The following is a 19,942-nucleotide window of genomic DNA, read 5'->3' as shown; positions in this document are numbered from 1 at the left end:
GGTTGGTGGCACATAGCAGGACATCGACATAGGCCAAGGAAATAGAAGAACTTCTCCTATTGCCTCGGATCTGATGGAGCTTGGCCAAATGGTTGCATCGAAAGCAATCGGATCTTAGACACAAGCGTTGTTGAAGATCGACATGATCACTCTTTGCATGAAATCCCCCTACCGATGTGCCTCTGTCGATGTTTTTTTACCAGTAGATACTCGGTTCTTAGCAAAACTCGCTTGATGCAAAGAGCAAACATGATGGAGACACAAGATTTATACTGGCTCGAGCCCCCGGAAGCAAGTAAAAGCCGTACGTCCAGTTGCTACTTGTTAGTATTACGATCTCTTCAGAATGGTGAGATGGCGAGTACAAGATGGCTATGCCTATGAGAGTTTCAATGATTATAACTGAGCGGATGGCTAGCTATTTATATCCAAGGCCTACTTGCCCTACAAGTTACATAGTCATGCCCTAGTTGGAGTCTTGACATAATCTTCAGATATCCTTCCTTGAATAGGCGAGTCCTGAACCTTCGGGTCTTCTTCGGTACAGATTCAGTAGCTAGCATATCCGGTAGTCAAGAATCCTAGGAGTATGGCATCGTCGGTTTCTTGTCTCCTTCCACAAGAATTCATCCTGACTTCCCATCAGAGTTTGATGGGGCCATGATCAGAAGCCACCGATGTTAGGTGACAAACCAAGGCCATTAGAAATCTGGCACACCAATCCACACACGCTAGGGCTTGGTCTACCCTGGTCCGACAATAGGAACCCCCCACCACCTTCTTCTCAAAGGTCCAATTGCGTCCTTTGAAGCCTAGATCAATGAGACTGTAGACGTCTAACATGTCTCGGAATCCCGCTATTTGGCTCTAGCTCCGCTCCTGTGCACCAACATGCTCGGAGCGATGGAGAACTTCATTGAAATCTCCAATGCACAGCCATGGCAATGGTGACGTTGCCCTAACGAATTTCAACATATCCCACGTCTTGTGTCCTTCCAGCACCTACGCTTCACCATAGACACACATCAAGCACCAAGGCTCACCCCCACTCTCTGTAACGATGGTGTCAATATGATACTGAGAGTACTATAAAATCTCCACTATAGTATTACTATTCCAAAAGATGCCAAAGCCACCATTGCGCCCTAAACTGCTTATAGCGAAAGCATTGTCAAATCCTAGAGTACTTTTAAGACCCTCCATCCATGATCGGTGGATTTGAGTTTCAAGAACACAAAGCACGGTAGGAGTAACCATCTTCATCAAATCGAGAAGCTCCTTGACTGTCGCAACGTTGCATAGATCGCGACAGTTCCAGCTAAGACAACTCATTGATCTAGGTGGTTCTCCAAGCAAGAGGCTGCCGCAATGTTGGTCTTCACTTGTTTTTTGGATGCCAGCAGCCTCGTCGCCGCCAGCCACATCACCTCCGGCAGATTGGTCCTATCTGAAGCGGCCATGACCACTCCATCCTTCTTCAAGTCGCATAGACTTAGGGTTCTGAGCAGCCTCTCCTCTATAGGTCCCCTTCTCATCGGCGTCCTTCACTGGAGCCAAGAATGACACCCTGCAAAGAAATCAAACGCACACACGCACACAACACGAACAGAGGAACACGGTGTTTTTTGGTGCCGCCTAGAACTATAGCCTTTTCTAGACTATATTGACTCAATATATACAGACTCCACTACACTACCAAAGCCACCATGCCCACTAAACCTGCGCACCACATGATCTCCTATCGGTCCACGCCATCCCATGAACGAGCTCATGTAGGGCATAGTCACCACTACGAAACAAAAGAAACGGAGCACCACCGCATGAACTCTGCAGGCGTCTGGCAGCTACAAAAGCACGATGACCGATTGTGATTAGGCCCACTTATTCTAACTAACAAAACACTAGATAACTAAGGAGACTAACCAAGTCTAGATTATGCAACAATCTCCCCCTAAGACTGACTCGGTTTACATCAAACTGGCGACGCCAATCTTGGACCAAAGTTCACTAAATCGCGCACGCCCAAGTGACTTCGTCAGAACATCCACGAGCTGCTCCTCGGTGCTCACGTGATCGACACAGATCTTCCCATTCTCCACACATTCATGAATGAAATGATATTTGGTGTCAATGTGCTTACTTCTGTCGTGTAAAACGGTATTTCTGCTCAGCGCAATAGCGGACTGATTGTCCATCTTTAGTAGCAACGGCTGGGCTTTGACGCCTGTGATGTCTCTTAGCAACCACACGAGCCACATGGCCTGACATGCTCCTGTAGTGTGTGCCATGTACTCAGCTTCACACGTCGATAGGGCCACCATCTTCTACTTCTAGGACTGCCAAGACACAGGCATGTCTCCGAGGAAGAAGATGATGCTGCCCATGCTTCTCCTCTCGTAGATGTCCCCCAAGTTGTTGTCACTGTACCCTATCAGCGAGTATCCCATCACCTTGTTATCGATGTCATAGCGCTTGGAGTAGACGATGCTGTAGTCGACTGTGCCAGTGATGTAGCGCAAAATGTGCTTGACAGCGACCAAATGCTCCTGACGCGGCTTCTCCATGAAGCGGCTCACGTAGCCAACCACATATGTGATGTCAGGCCTTGTATGTACCAGATAGCATAGACTCCCCACCAGGCTCCTGTACATCATCGCATCGACCTCCGGTGTTGAGCTCTTTGCCGAGAGCTTCAACCGAACCTCCATCGGTGTGTGACAGGGGTTGGATGCCCCCATCCCCACCTTCTCTAGTAGCTTCTGAGCATATGCAGCTTGCCCAAGCTTGATGGCATCCTCACCTTGCTTGACCTCTAGCCTGAGGTAGAACGACAGAAGCCCGAGGTCGCTCATCCGGAATAGACGCGACATCTGCTCCTTGAATGCATCCACATCCGCTGGCCTTGCTCCAGTGATGATCAGGTCATCAACATAGATGCCCACCACCACTCACGAAGTCGACGTGCCTTTGGTGTACATGTCATGCTCACTGGTGCATCTGGTGAACCCTAACTCATGTAGGTTGTAGTCCAGCTTCATGTTCCACACCCTCGGCGCTTGGAAAAGCCCATATAGAGCCTTCTTCAACCTCAAGACCATGCCTTCATGTCCTGCTGTAACAAACCCCGGTGGCCATTGGACGTATACCTCTTCCTTCAGCTCACCGTTCAAGAACGCCGACTTCACGTCCATGTGATGGACAAGCCAGTGCCGCTGAGCAGCAACTGCAAGCAGCATCCGCACGGACTCCATCCGTGCAACAGGAGCGAACACCTCATCGTAGTCGATCCCCAGCTGCTGAATGTACCCCTTAGCGACGATCCATGCCTTGTGCTTGATGACGACGCCCTGCTCATCATGCTTCAACTTGTACACCCATTTGAGGTTGATTGGGCAGTGAGCAGGCGAGAGATCGACCAGCGCCCATGTCTTGTTCTCTTTAATGGACGTCATCTCCTCCACCATAGCCTTTCACCAACGCGTGTCCTCGTGTGCTTCCTCAAATGTTGCTGGCTCGTCGTCACCAGTGGTGAGCAGCAGTTCCTCATTGACCACAAACTCCCGCTCTGCTAAGCCAGGAGTATCCGCTGGCCCGAGCACATTTTCCAGTGCTCTAAACCGTAGAGGCGCATCATCGTCGTGATCGTCTTTGATGTCCAGAGCAGTCGACGGCGAGACGAATTCCATTGGCACACCAGCCACAGTAGGGGCTCCAACCCCACTAGGTGTGCGCATCAGTGTCGATGGTGACCCTAGTGCAGGCGCCACATCGTTGATGCCCACCGCAGACTATGTGTCCACCATGCACCCTTGTTGTGGACTAGCGGCGACATCGTGGCAAAGCATGACAGTCGTGTACTCGATGTGGAATAGCTTAGTGTCCTGCTCGCTGGGCTCGCTGACACTGCTCCAATCCCATGCTCTACCTTCATCAAACACCGTGTTGCGCGAGATGGTCACATGCCTGGTGTCCGGGTTGAAGAAGCGGTACACCTTGGACCCTGGTGTGACAGAACCGCCAAATTTATACAAGATCAAGTACGGCTGTCCCCGCTTAACACATTGACACGCGCATACTCTCACTTATATAAACCCGGTAGTCCACCGAGTGTCACGCAGGACCTCGATAAATCAACATCACAACCAAGATCGCGTGATTAAGCAAATACACATCACATACGTAGAGTTGCAGCGGAAATAATATTACAAATGGTTTCACAAATAATAGTATAAGTTTGGGTTTCAAAACCGATTAGTGAAAACAACATTTGCTTTCAAAGGATTACATTAATATAAGTTCCAAATACATTGCTAGCATAAGTGACATCCTCAGACAAAAGCATGTAGATGAGAAGTAAATATAGAGTCACTGAGCCCACCGACAGTTAACCACCATCTTCAGCAGGCCAAAACCTCACCTGCAATATGGTGGGATAAACCTTGAGTACTCGAATGTACTCAGCTAGACTTACCCATCATAAACCAGAAATAAAGTAACACCAATGAGTATGCAAGGCTTTATAGGTGGAGGTAGCTTGACAATATTTTGCATAAAAAGTGATTAACTCAATTATACAATTATAATTCTGTCATCAAGTTAATTAGAACTATCCATCTCTAGATTAGCAACTATCCTATGCCAAACATGTGGTATATCATTTTAATAGCATACATTAGTAACCATAGCAGGTATTGTAATTCTATATTCATTCAAACCATCATGTTCCATAACACAGTTACTATGATGTTGGGACTAGCCAAGTTTCTCACTATCCGGCTAGCTAAGTGATAGGCATGTGTTCAATCTTGTCAGAAGCGCCAACAACGGTATGGTCCTTAATCGGCACAGACGGAATCACATGAGTCAACCTATGCATAGACTTCGCTCGGCCTTGATTTTCTTTTACCCCATGGTTCTGTTCCATGATAGCAAATATAGCCAACCATGCTCCGGTTTCCACCTATATCTCGCAGGTGACAGGAAATCACCTGACTTCTACCGGTCTAAGCATGGCTAAGCATATATTCGATTCTAGACCTATACAGGGTTAACGGTAGTATTTCTAGACAAGGAATTTATATGCATCAAGTGGTTTCAATCAACTCTTATAACCTAATGCATCAAGCATAAGCGACTCAAGTAGTATTTTGTAAAATACTAGGAGACTTTGAATGCTCCGGGGCTTGCCTGGAATCCAACACTAGGTCAGTGCTTGTTAGATGACACCCGCTTGGTGAGCATCTCCTGCTTAGGCATGTACTCTAGGGATCCTTCCATCTTTGGGAAAAGTCCACCATACACCGTCTTCGGGTTCGGTTCCAACCTCACGTCCTTCACGTGGTTCATCTAGCGTACCTAGATGAGATGCAAGATGCAAGTGCATGAATATGAAGAATGGTAATATAAGATGCATCATATAATAGCATTCAAGGCAAACACAAGATTATGCAAGACATAGACACCAATAGCTATTTAACTAACATCACACAACTAACTATAGAGAGCAAGCACATCAAGCATGACACAAGTTTAACAAGGTCACAAGTATCATAACTTGACCATCAACAAGGGCATAAGCCGCACTTAGCAACACATGGAGTAAACAAACACAACTAGCATATGTCTATTTCTGGACTGGAAACAACAGCTTCATGTTTGGATCATAACTAGAGTTATACAAATCCAATAGCCATGCAATAAGACATTCTGGAAAGCTTCTGAAATTTTCTACAATTCATCGTTAATCATCTTAGCATGATTCTCAAGTTAACTAAGTCAAATATACCCATTTACAGAAACTAGTCCACAATTGATAGAGAGCAGCCATACCTAAAACCTAACTTTAAACAGGCATAACTCACAAAATATTTGGCCAAATGCCAGAAACATTTAACACAAGATGTTTAAGTGAGTTATCTACAACTTTCTTATTATCATCTAGGTGTGATTCAAATCCTAACTAGATCAAACACTAGCATCTTTCAGATCTGCTCAGAATACAATCAAAACCTGACAGAAGACTTAAAAGTCATGTAACTCCTAAAATATCTGGCCTATGGTCTTACAATTTGAACACAAGCAAGATTATGAAATTTTCTACAACTTTTTTATTCACTACAACCATAGCAAACATCATTTACACCACGAAAATAATTGCACAAGCAAAACTGCAAATGCAGCCCAACAGCAGTGGTACAGAAAACTGATAGGAACTTCAGAGAAGCATAACTGTAGTTCTAGACCTCCAACAAACATGAAACATAACTTTTTTAAAAGCTTAGGAAGTTACCTACAAATTTTTTATTCTCATATTAAGATGATTCTATAGTTAGAAGGGTCAATTAATCTAATAATTGTATCTCTGTCCAAAACATAGATAGAAACTGACATGCCACTTCAAATAGCTACAAATGGAGTTATACATGTCCAATAAATATGGTTCTAGACTTTTTAGAAATCTTAGCAAATTCTAAACAACTTTGTTGTAAACACCTAAAGCTAATTATACTATTAAGAAGGCCCCACAGTAAGAACAAGGAAACCCTCTCTGGGTTTGGGCAGAAACAACCATAGAGATTTAAGCAAGTATAACTCAAGATCTACTTAACCAAAAATCATGATATTTAGCTTTTTGAAAATATTAATAAAAGTACTAGAACTAATGTATTTTCATCAAGTCATTATTCATAACTTAACTGAGCCAATTAATTCAAACATGCAGAACTATTCAGAGTAGGAGCAAGACAATATAGGGCATTTGTTATTTTTATAACTCTTAAAATATAAATCCTAAACCCCTGAAATTTTTATCAGACATCAACCATCACCTTAGTAGCACTCCACAAAAATTTCATATTTATTTGAGCAAAATAACTACAGTTATGAAAAAGACAAGACACAACTAGTAGTACAAACCTAACTGCATAAATTGATTTTTGCAGCAAAAACTTTAACCTAAATCATGCCATATTATAGATCTAGTGCATAGAGAATTTCACAAGGATTCCAAAAAGTCCACATTTGTTATTTTACGATTTTTCTACTAATTATTACGATTTTCCAAAGTTCAGCACAAAAATCTGCAAAAAGAAAAGATTAAACAAAAAAGGAAAATACTTTTGCATTAGGAACCCTGAAAATCTTAGAAACCAACAAAGCTCATATATGTAAATACATGTGTCTGGCTTTTATGCAAAGTGAACACATGAAAGAGCTTCTATTTACGATTCACCCCGTCTTCTTCAACCTCACGACGCCGGACGCCGTGAAGGGGCAACGTCGTCAGGTCAGCCAGCAAGGGGGGTGTCGGGGTTGGACCTGGGGGCGCTGGGATCCGGCCGTGGCCAGCCATCGGCCGCGCCTGACCCTGGATCGGCCAGCTACAGCTAGCAGCAGCCTGGCCGCGGTAGCAGGCGGCACCGGCGGCGACGAACTGCGGTGGCGGCGAACTATGACAGAGGAGGGGCTGCCGGTTAGAGCTTGGGGACTAGAAAAACAAGGGCGTTATCCAGGCGAGGTTGGATCAGCTGTAGGTCCTAGGAATCGGAGGACAGCATGGTTGCTATGGTGGATTTGCGGCAGCGGCAATGACTTCTTGCTGTCGCCGTGTCTGGCTCAGCAAGGGAGAAAGAAAGAAAAATGCAGAGGAAGGGAGAGGGAGAATGGAGAGGGCAGGGGAAAACATGGCTCAAGTTCGGCTTTCATGCACCTGGGGCGAGGTGGCGACAGGCGCAGATACGGGAGGCCACGCGGCGCGAGCGTTCTGCACGGTCGGCCAGTTCAAAAATTATGAAGGAGCAGCAATACTACCTCAAACATACCACTGAAGCCCCATTTTCCTCCCATCATATCTCCTAAACAGATCGATTATTTGATCAACCGATTACATCGTTACGTAGAGCTACGTGTGTACTACAATATTTCTGAAGGGAGTCTCATCTAATTCTCAATGGTTTCCAAATGATAATTCGCTAAAGATAGGTACACGAAAACTGAAATACGAAAATTCAGTCATCCAGACTTAGCCGATTTTCGAACCCTGAAAACAGCACTGGAATTGATATTGTGAGCGGCATTTGACTAAGCTAGGCACTAATTTAGCTCTTGAGCATTAAACAAAGTTTGTTCTACTCCACTCAAACTTCAACTTTTGTTTAGGTTCCACCGCCATGCAAACACTCTAAGCCATAGTTCAAACCAAGTCAAAGTAGCATCACGGTAAAGCTTAAATTAGAGATTTAGACCAATTGCGGCATTTTCTTGACCTCTGCTCAACACGAACCCTTCATGACTTTTGTTGTAGAGTTCAATTAGAGTCATTTGGGCAAGGTTCCAAGGTTTGGTTTATGATCTAGAATTCCATTCACTTTATAAAACAATTCAGGCAAGGACATAACTTGTCATTTCATGTGACTTCTTGATTCCAAACTTCACGAAACTTTTCCATGTTCAATATAGATGGATATTGATGTGAGACACATGAAACAAGTACATCTAGCATTACTCAAGCATACTTTTTAGAAAGGGCAGCATGTAAGCAATGGTGCATGGTCCAAGTTTAAGTGGTGGCTCACTTTCATATGTTTGACCTAACATCTCCAACACCACTTAACATGCCATGGTTGAGTTTAAACCCATTGCTTAATTGGTGATAAACACCTGGGGTGTTACACCTGACTCGTACCCGATGAACACCATCGGCATACTCCGGTCATCCAGCTTCAGCTGATGCCCGCCGGCCACCTTCACATGTGCCACACATCCAAACACACGGATGAAGTGAACTGAGGGGTTTGCACCATACCAGACCTCGTACGGAGTTTTCCCTTCGACGCTCCTCGTCGGCGACCGATTGAGGATGAAGACAGCCATGGCAACCGTCTCCCCCCACAACCAGCCTAGCATGCCTTTCGCCTTGAGCATGCTCTTGGCCATCCCAAGCACCGTCTGGTTCCGCCTCTCCACCACGACGTTCTGTTGAGGAGTGTACAGCGCGGTGAGATGACGGTCGATACCTTGCTCGGCGCAGTAGTCGATGAACGCGCGTACCATGAACTTGCCCCCACGATCTGTGCAGAGCGTGCCCATCCTCCTTCCCGCTTCAGCTTTGGTGCGCGCCTGGAGTTGGATGATGGCCGACGCCGCTTGATCCTTTGACGCCAGTAGCACAAGCCACATGTACCAGCTCTTGTCGTCGACCATGAGGAGAAAACTCCACTTCCCTCCTGGTGTCTCCGGCGTGATTGGCCCACACAGGTCTACGTGCACGAGCTCCAACAGACACGATGCGTGATACCTGCTGGCCGTCGGGAATAGACGTCGTCGCTGCTTGCCCGCTAAGCAGCTGTCACAGATTTGGTTGACGTGGTCAATCGGCGGCAGACCACGCACCATGCCACCCTTGGATAGTGCATGAAGCCCCTAGAACCCGAGATGTCCCAACTAGCATGCCATTGCTAGGCCATCTCAGTGCTCCACGCGGCAAGGCACACTGGCTGCGCGATGTCGATGTCGAGGAAGTACAGCCGGCTTGCCAAACGCTTCACCATCACCAGCAAATGGCTCCTCTAATCCCAAATCTATAGGATCCCCTTCTTGATCCGTACCTCATGATCATCCTCGTCGAGCTACCCCAGGCTGACGATGTTTGCCATCAACTTGGGAATGTGGTAGACGCCAGACAGCAGACAGTGTTCCCCGTTCTTGCACTTGAAGAGGACCGTGCCATGGCCCTCGATGGCGACCACGGAGTCATCACCAAACCGCACAGTGCCGCGGACGCTAGTGTCAAGCTCGAAGAAGAATGCGCGTTGGCCCATCATATGATTCGTCGCGCCGGTGTCAAGGATCCAGCGCGTGCACCCACCGTCGCCCTTCTCGCCGAGCTGAACAAACAGCTTGTTCTCATGGAGGTGGATCTCCTGCGCAACACCTGAGGGTTGAGGCACTGCGGTGCTCGGTGTAGCCAGAGCCACCAGCGCAACGGGAGTCAGCTCCTTGTCTACGAAGGTCCACCGTGCATTGCCTCCTCAGTCGATCTGAACCAACAGATCACCATCTGTAGCTGGGGGAGTCGAACTTGTCGGCGGCGGCATTGTTGGGGAAGGAGTATAGTCGAGGGAGGCCACACCCAACATCAGTGCTCCCTCCATGGTCTCTTCCTAGGCTTGGGCCACATAGGCTGCTTCGTCACGCTTCTTCTTGCGGCACTCGCGGGCCTAGTGCCCGGTCTTGCCACAGTAGGCACACTCATCGCCGACGAGCTTCCTCTTCTTCCCATCGCTGCCGAGGGAAGACTTGGAACTGCCACCGCCTTCTTGGCCCTTCGGCGCTCCGTGGCCGCGCCCACGCCTCTGGTTAGACGATGGAGGTCGTCCACCTCCAGAAGCGCCTACGCCCAAGAGTTGCAACCGGGACACAACCCACGCCACAAGCTCCTCCTCCGTGTGGTTGAGGCGCATAGTGGATGAGCCTGAACCTCCCCTGAGATCGTGCCCATCGTCTGCCGCCTTGACTCTGCCCGTGACCTCTTCGATCAAGAGCTCATTGATGTCGAGGAGCGTCTCAATTGATATCATGAGTTGCCTATACCTCGGTCGTGTGACGTGGAGGTATTTGGCCACCACCTTCGGCTCCGGTTTGGGATCCCCAAGGATCGCCAGGCGCTGCACGAGATTAGACAGGCGTAGGGCAAAATCCTCGACAGACTCACCATCACAGAAACCAATATGCTCGTACTCTGCCCGAAGACTTTACGCTGTCGACTTCCGCACCCGATCATCACCGATGCGCATCGTCCGGATCGCTTCCCACGCCTCCTTTGCCGATGGCTTGGTCGCCAGTGTCGGCACCATCTCCTAGGGCACGCCGGAGCAGATGGCCTCCAGCGTGGAACGGTCATCGTGGAAGTTGACGTCCTCGTCCTCGATCGCATCCCAGAGATACCGAGACTGTAGCTTTAGCTTCATGAGCAATGACCACGAGTCGTAGTTGGTTTTCATGAGTTGTGGCCAGTTGTCGGAGCCCGAGTCTCCCGTACGACGCGCTCAACGACGGCTTCCCGTGGATGCACTGGGCGTGATCGGCGTCCACCATGGGTTTGTGAATGGCGCCGCGGTGAACGGCTCCGAGACGGCGATCGCTGCGGCGTGTGGCTTCGTGACACCATCGAGACAAACCCGGTCCCTCCTCTAACCGGCTCTGATACCAGTTGTAGATCCCCTTCTCGCCGATGTCCTTCGCTGGAGCCGAGAACGACGCCCTGCACAGAAATCAAACGCACACACGCACACAACGCGAATAGAGGAACATGGTGTTTTTTGGTGCCGCCTAGAACTGCAGCCTTTTCTGGACTATATTGACTCAATATATACAGACTCCATTACACGGCCAAAGCCACCATGCCCGCTAAACCTGCGCACCACACGATCTCCTATCGATCCGCGCCATCCCACGAACGAGCTCATGTAGGGCATAGTCACCACTACGAAACGAAAGAAACGGAGCACCACCACATGAACTCTGCATGCGTCTGGCGACTACAAACGCGCCATGACCGATTGTGATCGGGCCCACTTATTGTAACTAACAAAACACCAGATAACTAAGGAGACTAACCGAGTCTAGATTATGCAACATCCACATCATCGCCTTCCTCCACCGTCTTCCCGCAAGAAGCTTCAGTCGCCATTGCCACACTTGCCAAAACTCGCCGCTCCTGTCGTTGCCCACCCTTCTGCCAAGGCCGGGTAGCCGCGCTAGGTAGCCCCATAGTCGGCCCGAACAGTCAGGAGGAGAAGGATGACAGGACACCGGTGCACAGATCCTCCCGTGGCAAATCGCCGTGGAGTCGCTCAAACCCTAGAAGCCCTAGGTTGGGAACATGTCCGTCGTTGCAGCACTGACTAAAGGAAATGCAGCTTCCCAAGCTGTTGTAGCAAAGATTCTATCTATTTTAGCTAAAACAAGGGAATCCTGGTTATTGGTCCAGGTAAACCTTTTGTTGCTAGCACTTAATTCTATTAAAGCCCATTTATCTACCCAACTATTGAAACTGTCGGCCCATCTATGATTTATCGAACCATTACTTTTATCATTTACAAATCTTATTACTAAATTAAAATCTCCTCCAATCAGAATTGGGCCCAGCCAGACTTTCATCACAGATTCTAATTCATCTAAGAAGGCTTGTTTCTGCTCATCATAGGCAGGCCCACACACTACTATTTTTTTTATGGAGCTGGAGGGGGTTTTAGGCCCCTACTGAAATTTTATTGAAATTTAAAGGCAAATAGCCACCAAAGTACAATCAAGAAACAAAAAAAGTAAGGAAAACAATCATAAAAATTATACAAAAGCTTCTAGCCATAAATCTATATGAGGGTGGTATTTTGCTTTTGCTCTGAGAATAATCAAAGCAAATTCCTTCTTGAAGACTTGTTTGCATCTATGCACTGAATGATGTATGTTCCTGAAGATTAAGTCATTACGCATTGACCAAATAGACCAGCACATAATGACCAAGATTTCCATGTAAAAGGGTAGCTGCAACTGGGCTTTCAGGCTTTCAACAATATAACCCACATCTTGACTGTTGGGGACAGCTAACTGCAAACTAGACCAGCAGGCTAATGAAAATGGACAGTAAAAGAGAAGATGGAAGAGACCTTCGTCAATACCCAGACTGCAGAGGACACAATGATAATATGGAAGAGTCATGTTTCTTCTCCGAAGCAAAGCCCTGGTACTTAATCGGTCTTGGAGAATTAGCCAAAAGAAAAAATCTCTCTTATTCTGATAGCAAGATTTCCATAGCCATTTGAAGGCTGCATGTGTCTGTCGATGGCCAATGAGTTTCCTATAAGTCTTGCTTGAAGAAAACAATACAGATCCCCAGATGTAAGACCTCTCATCAGGGCTGTCTTGTAAGTTCAAATTTTGAACTGAAGTACTGAGGGTTTGGAACTGTGCATAGGCTTCAAGTAATAGGGGGAGATGGAATAGCTCATGAAATTGTTCGGTACTTGCAGCCATAGAACTTGAAATGTTATGGTTCTTTACAAATGAAAATAGTTCTGGAAAAGCTTTCTCTACAAATCATATCATTCCACATGTCATGCCAAAGAAAACAGGATTTACCATCTTGAATAGTTACCATTGCAACCCCTTTGAACTGAGTTAAAATCTTAAGATTATCTCTCCACCAAAAAGAGCCTCTGAAAGTTATACTTTGAATTGGAAGCTTGCCTCCTGCATAATATTTGTCCCAAACAAGCTGAACCCAAGGGATTTGGACCTTGTTATAAAATTTATGAAGGTGTTTCATCAGAAGGCTTTCATTCTGTACTGAGAGATTAAGGACCCCCAAACCTCCTTCTTTGGGTAGGGTTACATGGGCCAAGCTGCCTTTGGTCGCTTCTTATTATGGATATCTGAGCCCCTCCATAAACAATGTTTTCTATATTTGTCAATTTGCTTGATGACAGTCTTGGGAAGTAGGAAAGTGCACATGGCATAAGTTGGGAGAGCTGTGAGAACTGCATTTGTAAGTTCAAGCCTACCAGCTTCACTCAAAAAGGATGAGAAAGCCACAAATCTTCTTTCACATTTTGAAACTAAAGGCCAAAAATCTGCCATAGTTGGTTTAGTAAGACCAAGAGGTAGACCAAGATATGTCCAATGTTTCTTCTAAAACATTTAGAGGAACCATCATAGATTTGTCAAAGTTGACTTTCAACCCAGTGGAGTCAGCAAAGGAGGACAGAATGTCTTTCAAATTGTTGAGCTCATTAATATCACCATTCATAAAAATAAGAGTATCATCAGCATATTGTAAAATTGGAAAATCTTCATCACTTAACAAGGCCACAGGAAGGCTGAGTTGATTATTGCTCCTTGCACTGTTCAAAATTGTCTGAAGGAAATCAGCAGCTAAGACAAACAACAATGGGGAAAGGGGATCACCTTGTCTAACTCCTCTCCTGCAATGGAAAGTTTTACTAGGCACTCCATTCAAAAGTACTGCTAATGTGCCTGATTGAAAGATTGATTTCATCCAATGAAGCCACTTAGGAGGGAAACCCTTATGTTCCATAATCTTCAGCATGAACTCATGTTCAACTTTATCAAAGGCTTTTTCAAAGTCAAGCTTCAAGATTATTATCTCTTTTCTTATTTGATGACAGGTGTGAAGATACTCTAAAGCCCAAGCAATACAATCTTGAATTGTTCTCTGCTTAATAAAACCATACTGGTTTTTATGAAGGAGAGAAGGCAACTTACTTTGGACTCTATTAGCCAACAATTTGGTTATAATCTTGACTGAGGTGTTCAGCAAAGAAATTGGTCTGTAATCAGCAACCCTGATAGCATCATCCTTTTTTGGTACCAAAGTAATATGAGACCCATTTAAGCTCTGTAAACAAACTGAACCAAAATGGAAAGCATCACAGAGGTTATAAAAATATGAAGAAATGATAGACCAGCAATCCTTGATAAAATCTGTGTTAAAACCATCAGGTCTAGGGGCTTTATTAGAAGGAAGATGACTAACCACAGCATCAATCTCAGCTCTAGAAAAATTATCAACAAGACTAGAGAGATCTGGAGCATTTGTGAAATGGGAAGCCAAATTCAAAAGGAGAGAAGTAAAGTTACTTGTGCCCAGCCTTTCTTTAAAAGAGAGCCAAATCAGGTTTGCCTTGTCTTGATGACTGTGAAAGGAATTACCTTGGACATCATCTAGCTGTGTGATGAAATTTCTCCTATGCTTGATAGTAGCATGTGCATGGAAGAATCTGGTGCTAGCATCCCCCATAGTCACCCACTTAATATTACCCCTTTGCTTCCAATATGCTTTTTGCTGCTGAAGAAGAGTGATAAGCTTACTTTCAAGCAACTTTCTGAAATTCCATTCAATGATGCTTAGATCTCTAAACTCTTCAAGTAGATTCATGAAAGTGAGGATCAATTTGACATTATTAATATTTTCTTGTAGGCTGGACAATGTTTGCTTCCAATCTTTCAACACTTTTCTCAGGTTCTTGAACTTAGCAGTAAGTCTCTTAGCTGCATCTCTGTGGTGAACTGGTTGGTCCCAAGCTAAGTGTACCTGATTCATAAAATCCTCACGCTGTAGCCAAAAATTTTCAAACCTGAAGATACATCCTTTAGGAATGTCAGTGGAAATATTAATAAGACATGGCACATGATCCGAGCTCTCCATCACAAGAGTAGTGACATTTGTATTAGGATAAGAGAGAGTCCAACTAGGAGAGGTGAAAAACCAGTCAAGTCTCTCTAACAGAGGAGGGTGCTGCTTATTCGTCCAAGTAAAACGTTGACCTCTCAAAGGTAATTTAACAAGACCCAAGGCACTAATTGTTTCATTGAACATTAGCATATCAGCAATGTCTGCACCTGGTTTATTCCTATCCAAGGGGTTCCTGTAAAGGTTAAAATCACCAACCACTAACCAATCTACATCATCAGGCATGTTGATATTCTGAAACCACAGAATAAAATCTTTTTTCCCCAGAGGTGTACAGGGTGCATAAATATTAGTAAGAATCCAATTGGCATTATTATGAACCGAGGAGAAAAGAACAGATGATGCATAATCATTTTGGAACACTAAGGAACCAGAAAGGACAGAGCTCTTCCATACGATAATTGAGCCACCAGATGCTCCGTTTGAGGGGAGGAATTCATAACAGTCAAAATAAACTGGGCGAAACTGATGGATGAAAGTAGAATCAAAATGAGAACGCTTTGTTTCTTGTCACCAAATTCCAACAATGCAATGATCCAGTGTGATGCACCAGAGTCATCCCAAAAAGGGAATCAAAAGAGCAAGGGTAAACCCTACTGTTATCGCTGCCATACCAAAGGGCATACAATTTCAGTTTGTACAGCAGTTCTTAGCTGTGAGATTTGCTATGGGGATCATGTTAAAAAAGTTTGTCCAAATTTAAAAAATCTTCATTCTACTGCTATACCATGTGGTTATGCTGTTCAAGGTCTAGGATTCTATTTTATACCTGTTGCAGAAAATCCAAAAGTAGTATCAAATTATAAATCAGTTGTGGTACGTGTTCTAGAGGGTTCTCTTACTGCAGATCAATTGGCAGTAGAACTTGACAAACTACTACCCGGAAACAGTTGGGTGATTGAGGAGAAAGGCAATGATGCCTTTACCACTAATTTACCTTCTGCTGAAGTGCTCAATCACATGGTGAATTGGGGTCCGATGGATACCAAAACAGTGAAAGGAAAGATTCGTTTTGAGAAAGGGGCTGAAAATGATGTCTTCAAATATGAGATTGATAAGGTTTGGGTACAGTTTCGGGGACTACCAAGGGAACTGCGAGAGTTCCCTATCATTTGGACAATTGGCTTCATTCTAGGTGTCTCTCGAGCAGTTGATACTAAATTTACAAAGAAGTATGGCAGAGCTAGAATGAGAGTAGCCGTGCTGGATCCCGATCTCATCCCAGATCTTGTAGATGTAGTCATTGGGGACTTTGTCTATGAGCTACAATTCAGACTGGAGAAGGATATGTCTGATGGTGAGCCACAAGTCATTGACATGGACTCTACCATGGACGAGGATAAAGCACCAGAGGAAAAAGGGCCGGAGAACATGGATCATGACGGTAAAAAGATGGAAGACCCGCCAGCTGGTCAAACATCTGAAAAGCAGCCTGATGCCTCAGTTGCACCGAGTGGACAGCACCAGAGTAAGGCTACCACTGTTGTTCTTACTGAGCAGGAAGACCTTGCAGCCGCTGGGACCCAGGAGGTTTTTATGGGTACTGCAGAGGTACCCCATCATGTTGATAAGGAAGGCAAAGGTTCCAACTCTGTTAGGAAAAGTGATGTAGTTAAGCCTGTGGTGCCACTTACCTAGACTGGGATGACTCCAGATGGATCTGCAAAGTGGAAAGCTAGCATGTGGCAATCCAAGATTGACTCTGGCACTTTGAATAAGACTAAAGCACTGAGTGGTGGGGTAGTGTCGCCAGTGAGAGCTAGTAAAAGAAACGCGTCTACTTCAGAGAGAGACTCGTTGGAGAAGGCAACAAAGTTAAAGGCGCGTAGGAACATGGATTCTTCTTCTATCAAAGGTAAAGAACAACCACTTTCTTTTGATGTTTTTGATGATTCTTCTTTACTAGCTTATACTAGCACACTAGGTATATCACTTGGGGCTAATGAACAGGAAGTTACATTGTCTTTGCAACATCTTAGAGACATAGAATCAACCAGAATGTCTAAGAGTAACTTGTTAAAAGTAGATAACAGTTCTTTGTTAGGGGATGCTTCAACTGTTTGTTCAGTAGATGAGGACCTAGACTTAGATGCTTTAAATCTCATTTGTGCCAAAATCTCTAAAGACCTAGGTGATGGCGGCTGTGACCCTTTGTGTCTATAGACCCCCATATCACATCTCAAGAAGTCTAGGTCCAAAAACAATAAGAAAAAACTAAAAAAAGAATCGCAATGAAAGGAATTTTCTAGAATAGCAACGGTTTTGCTGACACAAAAAAATATAAATTTCTTTCTGATTTAACAAAAGAGAAGAACCTAGAGTTCATAGCTGTATCGGAAACCGGCAGAGCCAATTTTCCATAGTCCACTTTGAATAATATCTGCGCTGGCAGAGATTTTCTTTGGCATTGCATGGCTCCAAGGGGTCGGTCCGGTGGCATGATTCTAGGGGTAAATCTCTTAACCTTTGACATTGGACAAATAGAAGAGGGGGACTTTTTAATTCGGTTTAAGTTGAGACACAAGGAGGATGATTTTAAGTTCAATTTAATCTCAGTGTATGGCCCAGCTCAAGCGGATCTTAAATTACATTTCTTATCCGAACTAGTCCGAGTATGTTCAAAAGAAACATTACCTCTTATTATAGGTGGTGATTTTAACATTATTCGTAGACCGGATGAGAAAAACAATGACAACTATAATGATAGATGGCCTTTTCTGTTCAATGCTGTAATAGATACTTTAAACCTTAGAGAATTAGAAATGGCAGGAAGTTTACTTGGGCGAATAATTTACAAAATCAGACCTTCGAGAAATTAGATAGAATTCTTGTTTGTACGGATTTTGAGTCCAAACACCCTGTTTCTAGTGTCCGAGCATTGAGCAGAGAGATTTCTGATCACACTCCATTGTTTTATAGCACAAATAGCCCATCTCCGGCTTACCAGCCACAGTTTAAGTTTGAATTGGGTTAGTTGCTCAGGGATGGATTTTGTGACATGGTGAAAGATGTGTGGCATAGTGTGCTCGTCGAGGGCAGCCCCCTAGAGAGGTGGCAAGCAGAACTCAGAAAGCTCCGCCAATACCTCAGAGGATGGGCAAAAAATGTGAGTGGGGCCTACAAGAAAGAAAAGAAGACCTTGTTAAACAAACTCGATGAGCTAGATAAAAAGGCAGAGAACTCTTTGCTTGATGAGTCGGAACTAAACTTAAAACACGTGTTAAATGAAAGGCTTGCTGAAATACTTCGAGAAGAGGAACTCAAATGATACCAAAGGGCAAAGGTTAAGCACCTACTGGAGGGTGATGCTAACATAAAATATTACCATTTGTTGGCTAACGAAAGACATCGGAAAGCTCGTATTTTCCAGTTGGAGGACGGTCACACTGTAATAGATGGTGATGCTCAGTTGATGCAGCATATTACCAATTATTACAAGAGTCTTTTTGGTCCTCCGGAGAATTCTTTTATTGAGTTAGATGAACACTATGTTCATGACATTCCACAAGTCTCCGAACTGGAAAATGAGCACTTGACAGATGCCTTCTCGGAATCAGAAGTAAGGACAGCAGTGTTCCAAATGGAACATAATAAGGCACCAAGCCCAGATGGTTTTCCACCAGAGTTTTATCAGGTCTTCTGGGACTTATTAAAAGATGATCTGATGGCTATGTTTATGGAATTCCATGAGGGAACCTTGCCTTTGAATAGTATCAACTTTGGAACGATAATTTTGCTACCAAAAAAGAAAGATGCGAAAGTGATTCAACAATACAAACCAATATGTTTGTTGAATGTTTCTTTTAAAATCTTTACCAAAGTTGCAACTAATAGATTATCTACTGTTGCCCAGAAGATTATTAGACCAACACAAACAGCATTCCTTCCAGGTAGAAACATTATGGAAGGCGTAGTAATAATTCACGAGACAATACATGAAATTCACTCTAAAAAACAAGATGGGATAATTTTCAAGATAGACTTTGAAAAGGCATATGATAAAGTAAAATGAAGCTTTCTACAACAAACTTTAAGGATGAAAGGTTTCTCACAAAATTGGTGCTCTTGGGTGAAGCAGTTCACACAAGGAGGAAATGTAAATATTAAGGTGAACGATCAACTTGGTTCATACTTCCAAATGAAGAAAGGTTTAAGGCAAGGTGACCCAATGTCTCCAATACTACTTAATATAGTGGTAGATATGCTGGCTATACTGATTGCTAGAGCAAAGGAAGCAGGTCAGGTAGAAGGGGTCTTACCTCACCTTGTCTAAGATGGCTTGTCCATCCTCCAATATGCGGACGACACAGTAATATTTATGAGCCATGATGTTGAAAGAGCGAGAAATATGAAGTTAATTTTAAGTACTTTTGAGCAACTCTCAGGGCTTAAAATTAACTTTCACAAGAGTGAGATCTTTTGCTTTGGTAAGTCAAAGGATCATAAGGTGTTTTACTCGCAGCTGTTTGGATGTGGGGTGGGTAAGTTTCCTTTCCGTTACCTTGGTTTACCTATACACACAATCGAAAACAGAATTGAGAAGAAGCTTAGTGGTTGGAAAGGCAAGTTGCTTTCGGTAGGAGGTTGCTTGGTTTTAATAAACTCGGTGCTCTCTAGCTTACCGATGTTTATGATGTCATTTTTTGAACTCCCAAAAGGAGTTTTGGAAAAGAT

At 44.6% G+C, this 19,942-nt stretch overlaps 1 protein-coding gene across 1 annotated transcript; it reads right to left on the bottom strand.

The window, feature by feature from the left end:
- Positions 1–2,330: 2,330 nt before the first annotated feature.
- On the bottom strand, positions 2,331–2,870 carry LOC136510873 (uncharacterized mitochondrial protein AtMg00810-like). Its single transcript, XM_066505181.1, has one exon. The coding sequence runs from the start codon at positions 2,868–2,870 to the stop codon at positions 2,331–2,333; it is 540 nt and encodes a 179-aa protein (XP_066361278.1).
- Positions 2,871–19,942: the final 17,072 nt, after the last annotated feature.

This window comes from Miscanthus floridulus, chromosome 16 (assembly GCF_019320115.1).
Source record: "Miscanthus floridulus cultivar M001 chromosome 16, ASM1932011v1, whole genome shotgun sequence".
NCBI classification, from domain to species: Eukaryota; Viridiplantae; Streptophyta; class Magnoliopsida; order Poales; family Poaceae; genus Miscanthus; species Miscanthus floridulus.
This window is presented reverse-complemented; position numbering and strand designations above follow the sequence as displayed.